Source organism: Paroedura picta, chromosome 7, assembly GCF_049243985.1.
Source record: "Paroedura picta isolate Pp20150507F chromosome 7, Ppicta_v3.0, whole genome shotgun sequence".
Taxonomy (NCBI): domain Eukaryota; kingdom Metazoa; phylum Chordata; class Lepidosauria; order Squamata; family Gekkonidae; genus Paroedura; species Paroedura picta.
The window spans coordinates 75,414,797-75,433,348 of NC_135375.1; the positions used below are offsets into that span (position 1 = coordinate 75,414,797).

Sequence of the window (18,552 nt, forward strand, 5' to 3'; positions counted from 1 at the left end):
ATTTTGAGTGTTTATGAAAAGGCCAAATTTCTTATTTACTTAATTGACCTTGGTAATCAGTTGTTCTAGACCTTTATTAATTACTGACAGGAGGTTAGTGTCATTAGCATATCAAAGATTATTTATATTCCTTCCTCTGATCTTAATTTCAGTGTTTGATTCTTTGAATTCCTCTCATAATGATCTCAGCATACAAGTTACAGGAAGGGAAATAATACAACCTTGGTGCACTCCTTTCTCTATTTTGAACCAGTCGGTGTCACCAAATGGTGTACATATAATGGCTTCTTGGTTTGCATAGAGCAATTGTATAAGTGTGATCATATGCACTGGAACCCCCACAGTTTGCAGAGCTTTCCACAATTTGTTGTGATCCACACAATCAAAAGCTTTCTTGTAGTCGATAGAGTAGATGTAGACATCCTTCTGACTTTTCCAAAATCCAGTGCAGGTTTGCTATGTGATCATGAGTGCCATGCCCCCATCAAAAGCCAGCTTTAACATAAGGTAATGATTATTGCTATATGTTGTTGTATGATTTTGAGCAGGATCTTACTAGCATGAGAAATGAGTCACCCTTTTTTGGTACTGGGATGAACACAGATTGTTTCCACTCCTCTGGTCAGTTATTAGTTTCTCAGGTTTTCTGGCACAAACCTGGAATGGTTTTGATTGGTACACATCTCAGCAGTTTCACAGGTTTGGCGTCAATGCCTGGGGCCTTGTTGTTTGGCAATTGACTCAAGGCTTGTTCAACTTCTTCCTCAAAAATGGTCTGGTCAAATTCTATTTCTATTTCTTTTTGAAGAGAGTGAACTTCTGTTCTGAATGCATACAGTTCTGTGTATTCCTGCCAGCAGTTTTTGATGTTCTGTTCCTTCCCTTGTTTATCTTTGATAATGCTTTTGCAAGCAGCAAATGGCATTCGGAACCTCTTTACTTGTGTGAATGCATTTCTCTTGTGTCCCTTTTTATAATCTTCTAACTGCTTGCATTTCTGATTCCAGTGTCACTCTCTATTATTGCTGCCATTTGAAAATTCACATTTAATTTTCTTGCTTCCTCCGTTTTGCCAACAGCTTTTGCTGCTTTTCTACAATCAGCTATTTTTATAGTTTCATTTGAAAGCCATTTTGATCTCTTTTTTTTGGCTTCTGGTGCGGTATATGTTTAACTGCTGTTTCCACAACAGTTAACTGAATTTCTTGCGACAGCTAATCAGGCATCTTCTTTGTTGTGCTGAAATCGATTTTTCACCTCCACTGCATATATGAGTGGAATTTTATTTACATTGAAATTCCTTAACCCTGATGTTCTCTTGAACCAGTAACAGTTCATGATCTGAACCACAATAAGCACCTGTATGTGTTTTGACAACAAGGATTGAAGAGGACCATTGTTGGCTGCATAAGATATAGTTGATTTGGTTTCTGTGCAGTCAATTTGATTATATCCAAGTGTATAGGTGATGTTTTTGCTGTTTGAACCAATCAATTTTCATGACAGAATTGTGCCAGATGATCACCTGGATCATTCTTCTCTCAATGTCCAAAGTTGCCAGTAATGTGTCTATTTTCTTGTGTACCAACTTTTTCATTAGTAATCTATTATGTAAATGACATCCTTCTACAATGCTTGGTTTAAAGTGTCTTGAAGGGCAGTATAGAAGTCTTCAATTTATGCCTCTATTGCATCAGTTGTCACAGCATATACTTGGGCAGCTGTGATAGTTATTGGCTTGGCACAAATTTGAATTGTCATGATTTGATCATTGATAATCAAAAAACTTTCCACTGCTTGAGAACATTTTTTTGCTTGCAATGAAAGCCACACTGTTCCTTCTTATTGAGTTGTATCCTCCAACTGAAACCATCATTTGTCCAGTGTAATTCACTGATGCCAAGGAGGTCAATGTTCAACCTGACAATTTCTCTTTTGCTAATTTCCAATTTTCCTTGAGTCAGTCCTCTAACATGCCAAGTTGCTATTTATTACCTCTTCGTAAAACACAGACCCTTGCTTTCACCACTGGCAGCATCAGCATCTGGGGTTCCTGCTGGATTTGCCCCAGGTGCATCATAAAATCCAGGGCTACTTGTGCAGGTCCTTGCTCCTCCCCAGTCACTTTTTTGGTACCTTCTGGTCAGAGGCCACCAGAACAAAATCATTTGAGAGCTGTACCATAGGATTTTCTCTGCATTTTTTTACAAGGTAGGTTGCCAGGTCTTTCCTTAACCCTCCCCATTTATCCAGGCTTGGGATTGGCATTAACAAACTCATTTCATTGGGAAGGAGATAGTCTTTTGTTCTTTGTATATGAAATGCTACTTTACAAAGATCTGATACATAATACGAATAATCCACAATCACTATATCAATAATAGTATAACAGCTATGCCTTAGTCCTAATACTGACTTGGAAAACTCTCCTCCCATCTAAACATACAATATATCAATCAGGTTGACAGAATTGCATTTTTCTGGAGACAGCTCCATCACTCAGTCATTTTTATCTTAGTTGTAACTCAGTGTATCAAGAACATTAAAGAGTAAAGAAATACTGATATCCCTTATTTGCCTACTGTCCCATTAATCACTCAAACATTCTCTCTTATATGACAAAGAACTGTCAGCTTAATTCACACAATATAGAAGCTAATCCCAGCTGAAAAGAATAAAATACTACTTACAGTAGCTTGGACTGAAATATACCCTAATGTGGAAGGGGAATCTGTTTCTAGAAAATCAGGGACTGTCCAGAGTGATTTTTCAGTGAACCAGTGTAGTATTGTGGTGACCTTACTTGACTATGCCTGGGTTCAAACGCTTGTTCATGGGAACACACCTGCTGACCTTGGACCAGTCATTCTCTTCCAGCCTAACATTTTATAGTTTCTCACATATCTCACAGGCTTCTTGTGAGGATAAAGTGAAGCAAAGCAGAACCATGCATATCACAATAAGATCCTCAATAAGAGACAGGTGTGGCCACCAAGACTGACCCCAGCCATCACTGGACAAATCAACCTTATAAGTAGGATTTTAGAAGCTGCTGTCTTTCCTTTCCTATTGTAACATGCTGCTAATTTATTATTACTACTACTTATTTAATTTGTATACTGCCCTCCAATGATTGGCATATAAACTGCAGTTAAGAGATTGGGTTGGGCCTTTAAAACTAGTAACTTGAGCATGTATTGCGATATCGATAAGAAATATTTTTGTGTTAAAAGATTCTGGCTCAAAGTACGTGTCTACCAGCCAGTGCTGTAATTCCATAGGTGAGTAAACACCCACCCATTCAACCCCTCCAGCAAACTAGGATTCCATCAGCTAGTGAGGTGATGACTGAATTCAGTCTTCTGCTTCTTCTCCTTAAGAGTTATCACTGGGAATCTATTTTTGGCTTCTGCAAGGGCCTAGGGAATTATGTTCATGCTATCCCATCCCGCTGGGCATATGAGCATGGAAGCTTACTCCCATGTGTGTACAGTGTATAGTTAGACTGGAGTGTCTGGCTTTAAGCACAGTAATTCTAAGGTAAGGAAAAAACTGTTAATGACTATGATACGGAATATCAATCAATCCTCTGTTTAAACTGTGAAATACCCTACTAGCACTGTTGAAACACATTGTAGTGATTACTTTGATACTGATAAGATCATAGCATTTCCCCCCCAGCAGTGTCTTTTGGTGGATATGAAGTATATCATAAAATGTTATTTCTATAGAATGATAATTTAGTTTTGTTCCAAACTCCCTCTGCCTTCAGTTGTTTTCCCACAGTAATTTACATTTCTGATTGGTATAGCAATGCAGTACAGAAAGTACTTGAGACCACAGTGGGTATGCTAGAAGAAAGAAACAAGCCCAAAATTATGAAATACTGCAGGAAAATGCTGCCGTTATCCTTAAGCAAGGGGCAGCCATTGCCCTGGGCGGAGGAGAGCTAGCAAGTCAGGAAGCCAGGCATGGTGTTCTTCATGTACCATTGCACGTGCCATTGCACGTGCAGTGTGTGTTGAGTGCAGCGCTGGACCTGCATAAAAAGGGGAGGCAGATGGCCATCTCTTCCTGCTGCCCGCTGCCCCTGCTGCTCGCTGCTTTCCTCTCCTCCTTCCTCCCTGTTTTGTTATATGTTGTATGTGTTATGTCTGTTTCTGTCACAGCTGGTGGTTTTGGATGGGGGCAGATTCTTTGGACAGAGACCGTGCCCTCTGACTGAGGTTCCTTTGCCCATTTAGGGAGCCTCCTTAAGGGGCTGCACCTGTGCATGGTGGCCGACTTTCTGGCTGGGGAGTTGGCTGTCACACATGGTGAGGTGGCTGGAGAGCTCCAAGAGAGGGGGCCACCTGTGGACCTTATCATGCTTTCCTTCCCAGAATACAGCAGGCATGATGGAGAGGGGGAGCTTGATTGGGGGCCGTTCGATCCCTGTGGGCGGGCGAGCCTGCTGATGGTTTTCCCTCCCCATGGGAGCTGCGGTTTGCTGGCCGCAGCATGGAGAGTGTGGTTTGGATCCATCCCCCTTCACCTTTGGTGTGCCCGCGCTCATTTGATTTATCAAATAAAGCTATCTTTATGCTAAAAATAACATTCTGTGTCTGTCTGGGTTCTTGGCGTGCTGGTACCTGCCCTCCTGCTTAGTAACAATCCTTAGTAATAATCCTGCACAAGTAACAAAAACTAACACTTTAAATTGATTTATACATTTCTGCCTTGTAACTCTCAGCTGCCTTTAAATTATCTGTAGTTTCCACCCTTTAATATTTTGTTTTCCTTTCATACAACTAAGACTCATGCATGTAATAAACATGTTATCAGCATTCTTCCACACACCATGATGTGTATAATCCTTTTTTGATATATAATATGTGTGCGATAGCACAGTAATGGGGCTGAATTTCTCAGAGGGTTGGTTAGGTCAGGTGAGATTTAGGAGATGGCATTTAAAGTGAATACAATAAAGTGTGAAGGGTGATAAATGAAAAAGCTCCCCTTACCCTGTAGCTTCCCAACAGGCAAACAAATGAATAACTAATTCACTGTAACATCTTCATTCAATGTAGTCGGCTGTTGAATATGTAAGTTCTCAAGGCTGGGGTTAGTCATACATCTAACACATGCTAATGAGCCAACTAAGTTTGTTTCTGCTGATGCTCTTCCCCCTAAAAAAAAAAATCCCTTTATCTATGCAACACAGGTTAGAAACGCTGAAGCAAAGCTGCAGGACTGAGCAACAGGAAGGCAAGTAAACAAAAATGTGATGGAAGATAGAAAGGAGATGAAGTCCCACAGCAGAATGCTCTTGCCTTCAAGATAAAATAATTATTAAGGCTGCCAGTATAAAGAAAAACTCTCTTCTCCCTTCCTCGCTGTCCCCCAAGCAGGATAGAATACAAAACCAAAAGAATAACAACATTGCTAGAATAGCAGTTGCATTTTAATAGTTGTTTAGAGCTTGCTGATCTCATTTGGGCTATTTTTATTTGTTCATGATATATAAAAAAGTAAAGATAATCTACAAAAATGAACAGCAAGTATGTAATTCATTGTATTAATGAAGGAATCAATGACGTAGTTGCAAAATAGACATAATATGAAGTCTGAAATTTAATACGTTGAATATAAATATACCCCAACAGAAGTAAGAACTATTGTATGTTACTTAATAATTATAATGAAAGGGATGTTGGAGAGAATATGATTGTTTTTAATATGCATTATTATGTTGTATAATTCTCCTTTCTGTATTCCTTCTCTATTACTATTATTCCTTTTTTAGAAAACAAAAAATATAGTCAAAATCAGAAAAGTGTAAAAAGCAGGCAAATTAGGACATCTTTCTGTTTTGAAGCTTGCACAAACTGTAATCCAGCAATGTGAAGCTGTCTCACAAGCCATATATTGTTGTCATGCAATGTAAATAAATATTACTCGTACCATGGTCCTGAGGAAGAGTGCTTGCACTCGAAAGCTCACGCCTTGAATAAAGGTGCTAATGGACTCTGATCTTATTGTGCTACTTCAGACCAACACGGCTACCCATTTGAATCTAAATTCAAGTAAGACAGAGATGATGCTGTGGGGAAAGATGATGTCCTGGTAGGGACTGACCCTCCAACTCTGGATAGGGTGAGTTTATCTTTGACAGGCTGTATAAAGAGGGCTCTTTTGCACCCAACGTTGCTAATAGAAAAGTAGGTTGGTTGTGTTGTTCAGAGTACCCTCTTTGAACTACACCTCCCTAGCTTGAGTTATCTGACTTAGATATACTGATCATGCTTCGGTAACACTCTAATGTGCTGTTGTGCAACTGCCTTTAAAATGACATGGAAGTTTAATTAGTGCAAAATGCAGCAATCTCTTATTGATCTAGGGTCAGCAGCTTTGAACACATAACACCTCTGAAACATCTCCACTAATTGCACTTTTGCTTTCAGCAGCAGTTTAAGATGCTGGCTTACCTTAGAGGACTTTAGAAGAATAAAATCACAGAGTTGGACAGGGCCATACAGACCAACACACTGCACAATGCAAGATCAGCCAAAGTAATCTTTTAGAAATGTTTGTCCGGCTTAAAGTCTGGTAGAAAGGGGGAGCTTACCAGCTCTAGAGGCAGCCGATTCCACTGCTGAACTACTGTTTTCCCTAATATCCAGCCAATACCTTTCTACCCATAATTTAAACCCATTAAACCCATTGTTGTGAGTCATAGAATCATAGAATAATAGAGTTGGAAGGGACCTCATGGGTCATCTAGTCCAACCCCCTGCACTATGCAGGACACTCACATCCCAATTGCTCATCTACTGTAACCTGCCACCCCCTTGAGCCTTCACATAATCAGCCTCTCCATCAGATGGCCATCTAGCCTCTGTTTAAAAATTTACCAAGATGGAGAACCCACCACCTCCTGAGGAAACCTGTTCCACTGAGAAACCAGAATAGCTTCCTGCCTTCCTCTAGTCTTTCAAATACTTGAAGAAAGCAATGTGTCCCCTCAAACTTCTCTTCTCCAGATTGAACATAACGAAGTCTCTCTAGCTTTCCTCATATGGACTTGGTTTTCAGTCCCGTAATTCTCCGTGTCCCTCTCTTCTGCACCCACTCTATTCTTTCCACATCCTTTCTGTGGTAGAAAGCAGGACTAGGAAATCTTGCAGTCTGGATATTATGCCTCTGATATACCCCAAGACCACATTAGCCCTTTTTGCAGTTGCATCACACTGACTGCTCATATTTAGCTTACAGTCCACCCATACTTCAAGATCTTGTTCACACATATTGCTCCCGAGAAGTGTATCCCCCATTCAGTATGTGTACTCACTTTTGTTGTTCAGATGTAGGGCTTTGCAGTTACCCTTGTTGAATTGTATCTTGTTCACAACTGTCCACTTGTCTAGTATATTCAGAACTCATTGAATTTTATCTCTATCTTCCAGTGTGTTCATTACTCTTCCCAATTTGGTGTCATCCACAATTTTAATGAGTAGATCCTCCACCTCACCTCCTAATCCAGATAATTTATAAAAATATTGAAATGTACTGGTCCAAGAAACTAGCTCTGTGGCACCACACTGGACACTTCATTCCAGTCATATGAAATACCACTAAAAACTACTCTTTGGGTATGGTTTTCCAACTGGTTTCCTACTCACCTAACTATCCTAGAGTTCAGTCCACAACCCTCCAGTTTACTTATCAGAACATCATGGGGAACCCTGTCAGACATTACAGGGTAAACAGCGTTGATAGCTACCTGCCTTTCACCCTCCTCATTTTGTTGGTTTAAGTTCAACCCTGGCTAAAGCAGATGAACATCAGTTCTAGCAAAATGATTCATACATCAATAATGGGGGATCTATGAGCAAGTGGGAAAGAGTCACTATAAATTTGGAAGGAATTCTAAGACCCAGAGAGGATAGAATCAGAAATGAAGTGAAAGAGTAAAAACACAGTTCCAATGGAATTAACAAATTTTTGACAATAAAAAATCTATACAGTACCTTATGAAAGCCAGTTGCCATAAGATGGCAAATTAGAGGGAGGAAGGACAGCAGAGAGAAAAGATGCAAGAAATTTATAGTTTCTGGTTCTCAAATAGAATGGGATTTAACACCAATGTCAACGCTAGTTAGATAGTCAATCATCCCATGGCGAAGGATCAGGGCTACGTTTCATGTGCTAGATGAAAGCTTTGCAGCTCACAGGACAAGGGGCATGCAAAATGCACAATAGTTAATTTAATTAATACATTTTCCAATTATTTACATTTATTCCAGTTCACTTAATTTACTTCAATACTCAGTTCATCCTCAATTCCTCTTCAAACAGCACCTTAAAGCACCTATTTCTTTCCCCCCTCCTCCATAGGAAAGAAAAATCCCCATTTTATCTCACTTTGTTATATACATTTTGTTCTGCTCTGGTCGTCTGCCAGATGAAAGCACAATAGTATTATCCACTGATGGTCCCCTCCCTCTCTTCTTTTAAAAACAACAACAAATGTAGAAAACCAGCCCAATGCCCCCTAGGAACTTGTTAAGTTGTGCAATAGACAAACAGGACTGACTGAACCTGACAGAATGAGTAGCTTCATGATGTTACTTGGCAGCCCAGGAAGGTCACTGGCCCTGCTGGAAAATCCCAGGGGGATCTGAGGCTTACTACTCCCCTTTTGCCTTAGAATCTGCTAGCTTATTTTGGAAACTGACTAAACTAAATAAGCACTTATTCTAGAAAAAAATATTCACATACCACTAGTAGGAGAATCTATGATTTCTCTACTTTTTGATTAAGGACAAACTTCTAATTCTGCCTGTATGAGGGGAAGGACCATGACTTAGTAATTTCAACACACACCTGCTTTTTCTGGCAGAAGGGACCAAGGTTAATTCCTGGCATCTCCAGTTAAGAATCTTAGATAACAGATGCTGACAGACCTTTCGCTGCCTGAGACTTTGGAAAACCAGTGTCATGTCAGAGAAGAAAACTAGATAGATTAGGCCCAGTTGCTCAATAAAAATCAGTTTTATTCAGTACCCACTGGTTGCCATTTATACTTGGGGCCATTGTGCACATACAGGTTTTCATTGCAGTCAGCACGCTGACCCTTTTAAATCATCATTTAAAAAAATGGTCACCTTTATTCCTGCGCTCTGATGCTGCGTTGTTGTTTTTCTGCATACAATTATGCATTTGAAAAACATGTGTTGGTGAATCCTTAAGTGGAGGGCCTTCCTCCCTTGTGCTAGATGCTTATTGGCAGGCCATGGTCAGCTATAATGTCACATGACCATCACTATGGCACATATTGCTGACAGAGCCTCATGGAAATTATACTTAATGGACATGGAGATGTCAACAAGAAATTTCTGTGGGGACACACTGCTTTTTGAATGCAAATACTACAATGTTTTACCCTCAGAGGTATTCTATTCCTCGTAAAGAGTGGATTAAAATGCCTGTGACGGAATGAATGAATTTCTGATGGTGTAAGGTAATAGCAGAGGTGGGAGGGTCTACGCCGAACAAGGAATGTCTCAAGCTTCCATTGATGGATGAGGAACTAGGGGCCATCTGTTCACTCACTGATGGCACGGGAGAGAAGACCAAAAACATGCTAGCATTTATGCATGCAAAAATAGGCATCTTTGGCACCATTGTAAAATATAAGTTGTAGTAAAGCTGGTTTCAAATACTGCGCAGAAACCAGTGGAAATGACTCATTTACCTCTATAAGGGGGGAGGACAATGTGAAATCAAAAATACTACAGTGGATTTTCCATGGTGAAAACAGCACCATATGCAGAATAAAAAAGGTCTTAAAAACATTTTTGCAGTGTTTCCTGCCATGCATAATACCCCCTAGTGAGTTGCATTCAGCTTAGATGCTCATAAATTGATTAGGCTGTACAGCCTGAAAGGGAAATAAGCTAATAGGTATAACATTTGTTTTCATCACAAGAAACAGGTCCTAATTATAACAATGACCTATTTCCTAAAACCTCATTTTAATTGATATATAGAGAGCAATCTTGAATAAGTCTACTTGCAAGGAAGTCCTATTTTATTCACTGGGGCTTACTCCCAGGAAAGCATTTTTAGGATTGTTGTATTAGACTCCAGTACATAAAATATACAAAGCAACTGAACTTAGAGCACGTGCTATCATTGAACAAAATCATACACTAAAAGCATTGTGGTTCTGACCAGCACATTTACAGAGCAAGCAGACCTAAAGTTAACTGGAACCTGGAAAAAGCAATTAATAAGTTGAATGAGCAAAAAGTCATTTGAATATTTCAAAACTTCTGTGAATGGTCTAGCTGCAGACTGCAGTGTTATGATAAACTGTGAACATTTAGTAACAAAGCCTTCAGCAAAGGAGTGTTTGTTCCCATCACACTGAGCAACAGTAATGATATCATTTCGAAGTTACCTTTATTATTAAAGCAGATAATGAGAAAGAGGCAGAGTTTCATTTACTTAACTCAAAAAACATTTCACATTGGACCCTACCAAAGTCTGTTCTACCAAGATAAAGTAGAATATACTGATGGAAATTAATTCTACAGTGATCATTACCAATAGATATTTGAAAGAAGAAATAATAATACAGTGTGAATATGCATGCAAGCAAAAAGACATCCAATCAGTTACAAAATACATCTCCTAAATGCATCAGAAGCTGGAATACTGCAATATTTCAGAACGAGTTAACTCAGTGCAACTGGTTTTGATACCAGCATTTGGTTGTTTTTCATTGAGAAATAACAAGTGATCGTGTTAAACCATCATCCCCGATCCATTATCACAGATTATCTTTTCACATCACATCTCAGCCTTCCTCCCCTTGTTAACCAATAAGCCAACAGCATAAGAAAGACAAATGTAGAATCATAGAATTATAGAGTTGTAAGGGGCCATACAGGCCATCTAGTCCAACCCCCTGTTTAACGCAGGATCAGCCTGAAGCATCCAGGATAAGTACCTGTCCAGCTGCTGCTTGAAGAGGGGGGTGCTCATCACCTCCTTAGGCAGTTGATTCCACTGCTGAACTACTCTGACTGTAAAAAGGTTTTCTTGATATCTAGCCAATATCGTTCTCCACATAGGTTAAACCCATTACTGCAGGTTCTATCCTCTGCTGCAAACAGGAAGCTTTCTCTGCCTTCCTCTAAGTGACAACCTTTCAAATGTTTAAAGACAGCAATAATGTCTCTTCTCAACCTTCTCCAGGCTAAAAAGTCCTTCAGCCTTTCCTCAAAGGGCTTAGTTCCCAGGCCCTGGATCATTCTCATTGGTCTCCTCTGAACCCTCTCAATTTTGTCCACATCCTTTTTGAAGTGGAGCCTCCAGAACTGCAGACAGTACTTCAGGTAGGGTCTAACCAATGTGGTAGGGTCTAACCAGTGGAACTATGACATCTTGTGCTTTTGATGGGATGCCTCTAGGATGGGATGCCAAGACTGCATATTTAGTTTAGTCCACAAGTACCTGAAGATAACTTTCACACACACTGCTACCCGGATGTGTATCTCACATCTAGTATGCATGCTTCTTATTTTTGTGACCCAGATGTAGAACTCAATACTTCTCCTCACTGAATTGCATCTTGTTCTCATTTGCCCACTTTTCCAGCATGTTCAAATCTCGTTGAACTCTATTTCTATCTTCTGGGGTGTCATCTGCAAATTTAATGAGGAGATCCCTATTTTCTCAGTGCCGGACCCAGTACTGAGCCCTGTGCCACTCTGCTGCTCACCTTCCTCCACTCTAATGAAATACCATTGACAACCACTCTTTGTATGCAGCTTTCGAGCCAGTTCCCTATCCAGCTAACCATCCAAAAATCCAGTCTAAAGTCCTTCAGTTTACCTATCAGAACATCTTGGGGAACTTTGTCAAAAGCCTTACTGAAATCTAGGTCAACAATAACCACTGGCTGAAACACAATAACACTGTTAAATAAGTAGCCTAGTTATCCTTGTAGTTTATCATTAGGAAAACTGGGAAATCCTGTCATAGAGGCAGGTTCTATTAATTAGCCTTAGGATTCTAAAGCAAAACCAATGGGGTCAGCATGTAGTTCAAGATCAATGCAACTATTACTACTCAGCCTGGTCATGACATCAAAGATGTAGATAAGTAGAAAAGAGCTGGAATCAAAGATTCCATGTCTTTTTGTAATACAATTAATTTGTTTCCAGAAGACTATCAACATAGCTAATTCACAATTCACACAGTAAAATAACAGCGATCCATTATAATCAAAATAACTTGTATTTAATATTGTATCATATAGGACAGAATACAGGTACAAATATTTTAAAATTATTCTAAGGGTCTTCCTAAGTAGGAGATGGGAACAACAGAATTGTGTATTAATAATATAGTAATTGGGGTTTTAAAAAGAAACTTTTTATAATAGTACAAAATAGTATCAATGAAATTTGAAAAAAAATGTCAGGTTATTGTTATCACATTGTAAAGTCAGTTTTATGGATAGAGGGGCTAGTAAATACACAAATATGCAAGTATCTTACCCTGGATCTTTCTTCCAATTTGGTCATCATAACAACAGTTGCACCCCTCTGTTCCCACATCATTCTCCAGAAGTCTCCAAAAGTTTCAGGGAGAGCTCCTTGTGTAGCAATATAGGCATTCTGTTTTCTATAACCATCTATATAGTTAGCATTAATATAATCACTGCCTGGTATGCCTGAAAAGCAAAATAGGGTATTTCACATCATCTCACTTTAATTTTCTAGAAAAGATGCAAAACAATTTAACACTCAGTAATCTACAACATCACAGAAACTCTATTTCCATAGCTACGTAAACAATTTATTCTTTGAACCTTGGTACTAGGATATTTGGATATAATCTGTAATTAAGGTGAATCACAGTGGCCATACCATTATTGAACTCTGTGGAGTTGTGAAATTTGCAAACAGTTTGGTCCCTACTCCATTTAATACATGAGATTTAAATAATGAACTGGCTTTAAAAAGCAAACAATAATCTTTGCTACCGATACAAATTCTCATGCCACCAAATAATATAGTGTCTTCTAATCATTTATGGATTAGTCATAGAATTCCCACCCCATAGCACAGATCTCTGCTTCTTTCTTAGAATCATAGAGTTGGAAGGGGCCATACAGATCATCTAGTTCAGTGGTCCCCAACCCCTGGTCTGGTGAGCGGTACCAGTCCGTGGATCATTCAGTAACGGCCGAGGCTCCTCCTTGTCCTCCTCCCTGGCTGCTGCCTCGGGGGCTGCCTTGCCAGTCTGCTGCCGGCTCACCTTTGGTGCTCTCCTGCGGCCGCCATGGCTGGGGCTCTCCCTCGGCGTGGCACTGGGCAACTGCTACTGGCAGCCCCCCCCCAGCGGGCAGCAGGAAGACAGGGGTGCTGGCAGGAAAGCAAGCGGAGCAGGGGCTCAGGAAGCGGCAACGTCCCTCAGCAAAAGACTACCCCCCCAGGCCTCAGTACAATTGTCAAGCGTTGACTGGTCCACGGTGATAAAAAGGTTGGGGACCACTGATCTAGTTCATCACCCTGCTCAATGTAGGATCAGCCTAAAGCATCCATGATAAGTATCTGTCTGGCAGCTGCTTAAAGACTGCCAGTGAGAGGGAGCTCACAACCTCCTTAGGCAGCTGATTTAACTGCTGAACTATTCTGATTGTGAAACTTTTGTCTGATACCTAGTCAGTACCATTCTATGCATAGTTTAAAGCCATTACTGCAGATCCTATCCTCTGCTGCCAACAGCAGCGACGCCCTGTCCTCTTCCAAGTGACCGTTTATGCACTGGGAACTTCACTGCCCCAGCTCCCATGCAGGAGCACTAATCGGGGGCAGATGCGGTGCACCAGGCCAAAAGCTCCCCTGTGTGGATGCAGGAATAGGTGGGACAACCTGCCACAACTAAAACTCCAGCCTGCAGCCTGGCATGAAACCTCCAGTGCATAAACGGTCAGTGACAACTTTTCAAATACTTGAAGAGAGCAATCATGTTCCCTATCAACCTCCTTTTCTCCAGACTAAACATTCCCAAGTCTCTCAGACTTTTCTCATAGGGTTCGGTCATCCTCATCGCTGGATCATCCTCATCACTTCCTTCTGCTCCCTCTTAATTTTGTCCACATCCTTTTTAAAGTGAGGCATCCAGAATCACACACAGTACTCCAGGTGCAATCTGAGCAGTGTGGCATACAGTGGGCCTATGACATCTTGCAATTTTGATGTGGTGCCTCTATTGATACAGCTCAAGACTACATTTGCCTTCTTTGTCTGCTCATATTTAGCTTACAGTCCACAAGTACCCCAAGATTTCATTCACATGCACTGCTACCCAGAAGCATATTTCCCATACAGTATGCATGCTTCTCAGTTTTCTGATCCAGATATAGAACTCTGCACTTCTCCTTATTGAACTGCATCTTGTTCTCAATGGCCCCCTTTCCCAGCATGTTCAGATCTTGTGGAATTCTATCTACATCTTCTAGGGTGTTCACTGCTCCTCCCAATTTGTCAACTGCAATTATTAATCCCACCACCCCCTCCTCCAGATCACTGACAAAAATGCTGAAAAGTACAAGACCCAGTTCTTTCCATCATAAAAAATTGTCCATTTACTTTTCCTTTTATTGAACTAGTTACCAATTCATAAGAGAAACTAGCATCTTATACCATGACTATAGGGTACTTATAGGGAGAAACTGTCAAAAGCTTTTTGGATGTCTATATGTATAATATTTTGGTTTAGACATAATGTGGCTTGTTTATCTATGGTTAATTTATGAAATCAGAACTTGTAGCCTGTCACTCAAATCCTGGTTGTCTCAGCAAATACTGGATTTTAATTCTTCTCTTTGTGCCTGGAACAGTGCTGAGACAACACAAAAGCAACTACAAACCTTGGTTTATTTAACATTAGCAGAATAGCCTGGATCAGAGGTGGGCAAATTGTGCCCCCCCAGCTGTCCATGGACTACAATTCCCATGATCCCCTGAAAGGTATAGCCCCTGAAAGGGGCTCATGGAACTTGTAGTCCATGGACAGCTGGAGGGCCAAAATTTGCCCACCCCTGGATTAAATTAACCACACTAACCATAATTAGTTCTATTAAACCATTGTTTGTGTGCTGTCTGAACTGAGCTCATGTCTATCCAATTATGTCTATTTCCACCTGTTTTTACACTATCAAAGAATTTTTAAAAAATTAAAAAGTGGCTCAGTTGAACTTTCATATAATATGATACATGTCCTTGGGTGTAAAAACAGAAATATCAAGTGTCAGATTAGAAACTGACAGTACTGACGAGGTATGGGTATTAACTACACTTTTCAGCTTGTAGTTGGTGGCTGAACCATGAACCAATATGCATACTGAAGTGCATCCTGATTTTCAAACAGCTGTGTGGTTTAAATCAGTGGTCCCCAACCCTTGGTTCTGGGCCCAGGACCGGTCCATGGATCAGTTGGTACCAGGCCACGGCTCCTCCTCGTCCTCCTCCCCAGCTGCTGTCTCGGGGGCTGCCCTGCCACTCTGCTGCCGGCTCACCTTTGGTGCACTCTGGCAGCTGCCATGGCTGGAGCCTATAATTGGTGATGCCAATCTCTTTTAGGAATGACTTCATTTCTTTTAAAATTTCAAATGTTTGGATTTGCATGGTTTTGTAGTTGATTATTCTTTTGTGGCTTTTAATTTAAATGCAGTGGTTGCAAAAATAAAGTTGGAAAATACAGCTATGGTAATGGGAATAATTTGGTATAAAGAAAGATTAATTTCTCATGAGGAAGAGAGCGCATTGATATGAATATACTCCAACTAAAACAGATGGTTTAGAAATCTAGTCTCATTCTACATTTCCTTCAGATCCAGAAGATCCCCATGACAGAGAAATGATAATTTAGGAGTAAACCAAAAGGGTGGTCACTGGTCTCATGTGATCACTAGAGAGATGCACAAAGGAGTCAGCTGTTTCAATAAATGAATGATTCAAAGTAAATGGAAAATCTGAAAGTATAATAGTATAATCTCATTAATAAAACTTTCCTTTAGCTAAAAAAATATTATTTTCCCATGTGCCTAATTTTTCATTCTACCACTCAATTATCTTTGAAGGAGACTACTGACCTATTGTGACCCTATTTAAATACCAATACAGTTTGGAAAGGATTTTTAAATTGTATGGATTATTTATGAAGTTTGCTTTGACCTGCAATATCATCCTTGGTGACCCTGAACAATCATAAAGACTTCTAAAATCTGCATAAGCAATGTCCAACTACAATTGGAATTTGCACAGCTTTTAATGTTGCAGGGAAAGTGATGATTGTTTGCTCAAGATAAGAGAATTCATTCTCATTTTCTAAAGTTACTTGTACTTTAGTTCATGGCTTCCACATTAATGTCTCCCTCTGGTTGTGCATACCCAATGTACAAAAATGCCATAAGGCTCTCTTTGATCTGATTGGAAGCAGAGTTGGGAGCCAAAGCAATTATGCTTTTGGTCTAACAATAGCAAAGTTTCACTTCCAATCCTCCAGGAATTTCCCAAGCTGTGACTGGCAAGCAAATTCTGTAGAGGGCAAATGCTTCTAAGGAGTCTAGCTGAGTCTCACACAACTGAGAAAAAATGATTTTGGCTAAAAAACTGAAGTTCTTATATGAAAGACATGGAAGACCTTTTATCACAGAGTCAGGGCTGCTGAGAAACACGATGGGCACTCCTGTATGATGCTGATCCAAAACATATCTCTAATTTTGTAATGTTATATTTGTACACACATATATATGTATTCCCCTCTTGAATATACACTTCAACATGAGAAGGTTTGTGTGTGTCAGCAAAGCTGAGAGCAATACTGTAAGGCGTTTAGACTGTGTCAAGAAAAATTACTCAAGGTGGAATAGTCACAATTGACACACAAAACTAAGAAGATCGCCCTTCAGGGGTCAACAGTAGCCTCAGCAGAAGAGAACAGATGGTTCCAATGTGTTATGGAGAGAGGCATCCTTGAAGTGTGGCTACTGGGCAGCTGCAGTGGAAGGTGACTCTGGTGGAGGATCTATATTAGAAAATGGAAGTGCCACTTCAGATAACCCTGTGCAGCAAACTACTACACAGAAGAAGACAAAGGTAAGCCACTTCTGATAATCTCTTGCCTTGAAAATCCTATGCTGAGACAATCTCAAATGATGATATTTTGGAAGTCATTAATTCGTAGATTCATCATAAGTCAGAAGCAACTTGACAGTTCTTAGTATGTATGCATGTATACCAATATAGGCCACACTTATTACATTTGATAAGGTGAGCTGTAGTTAACAAAAAACTCATATTACAATAAATCTCAGGTAAGTAAATGGGATGGCACAGGCTAGCTTAATTTCATCAACTTTTGGAAGCGAAACACAGGATACCGCACAGAGGCAGGCATTGGCAAACCAACCTTCCTGAAACTCCAGGTGCAATAGGGACGGTCTACGAATGTCATAATAAACAAACAAACAAAGCATGGGTTTGCTTCTGTATTACTATTAAGTATATTATAAATTGCCAACCAGGGAGGAGAAATTGATTCTGAAATGGAGAGATGAGGGAGGGGGAATTAGAAAGATGGAGAGGGAAATTAAGGCATATCATAAGGAGGAGGAAAGGGCATAAAAGCCGAAGAGGACTTAAAAGAAGAGAAAAGGTCATTTTTTTCTGCAACACTCTAACAAGGTAGATCTGACTGAGCAGAAAAATGATGGAACTGGGTGGAAGGAAAGGAAGAAGGAAACAGATTGCTGAGAACTAACTGGCAATGACTTTAAGACCCATGAACAGTGCTGGCTGGTCCTGCCTTTTTCCAGTGCTGGTTTGACTGATGAACTTAGCCTGGTACACAAGTGTTTCTCACTTTGTACTAAGTTGCAGGGAGGCCTTGCCAGCAGAGGCAGAACAGCTGCTATTTACTGTGCTCTGCCTTACCTGAGTGTCTGGTGGCTGCACTGCAGAACTACATCAGATCAGAAGTGGAATAAATAAAGAAGCATTCGGAATGCAGAATGATGCTAGCTTCAGAGGCCCTTCAGCTGACTTGAGACTCAGGGATTTTGTCCCTCTATTTCCCCCCTCTTGGCAGTCTTGTATCCAGTTTGCAAACTCAGTGTTAAGCCTTTCTAAAGAATAGTTTATTTTTAAGGCAACAATTTGGGATTCACAAACTTACTGAGTAGATGGGTCGCTTCTGAATTTCCTGAACGTAGAAATAGGAGTAAATAGATTTTTTTAAAGCCATCCAGGCACAATGCCATATACCCTCCATTTATCAAAGATGATGAAACAGTTCTGCACTAAGCAGATGAGAGAGAAAATGAGGTCAAGAAGAGGAATTTATACCTAGTGAGCATTATAACTGAAGGATGTGGGCCAGGCATGTATAAAAGAAACACTTTTCTACATAAATTACAATAGCTTTATGAATGTCTGGTAGTGTTCTTTGAAGTACATGTTATTTCAAACATAAAAGCCCTGAAAATAA

General features: G+C 40.1%; 1 protein-coding gene across 47 annotated transcripts in view; it reads right to left on the reverse strand.

Moving 5' to 3' along the window:
* The window catches only part of PTPRD (protein tyrosine phosphatase receptor type D), a 1,533,354-nt gene that overhangs the window by 56,383 nt on the left and 1,458,419 nt on the right, over positions 1 to 18,552 (reverse strand). For all 47 annotated transcript variants that reach the window (XM_077344981.1, XM_077344985.1, XM_077344991.1 and 44 more), the window contains one exon: positions 12,552 to 12,727. In XM_077344981.1, the coding sequence (XP_077201096.1) occupies positions 12,552 to 12,727 (176 nt within the window). The remainder of the gene's footprint in view (positions 1 to 12,551; positions 12,728 to 18,552) is intronic.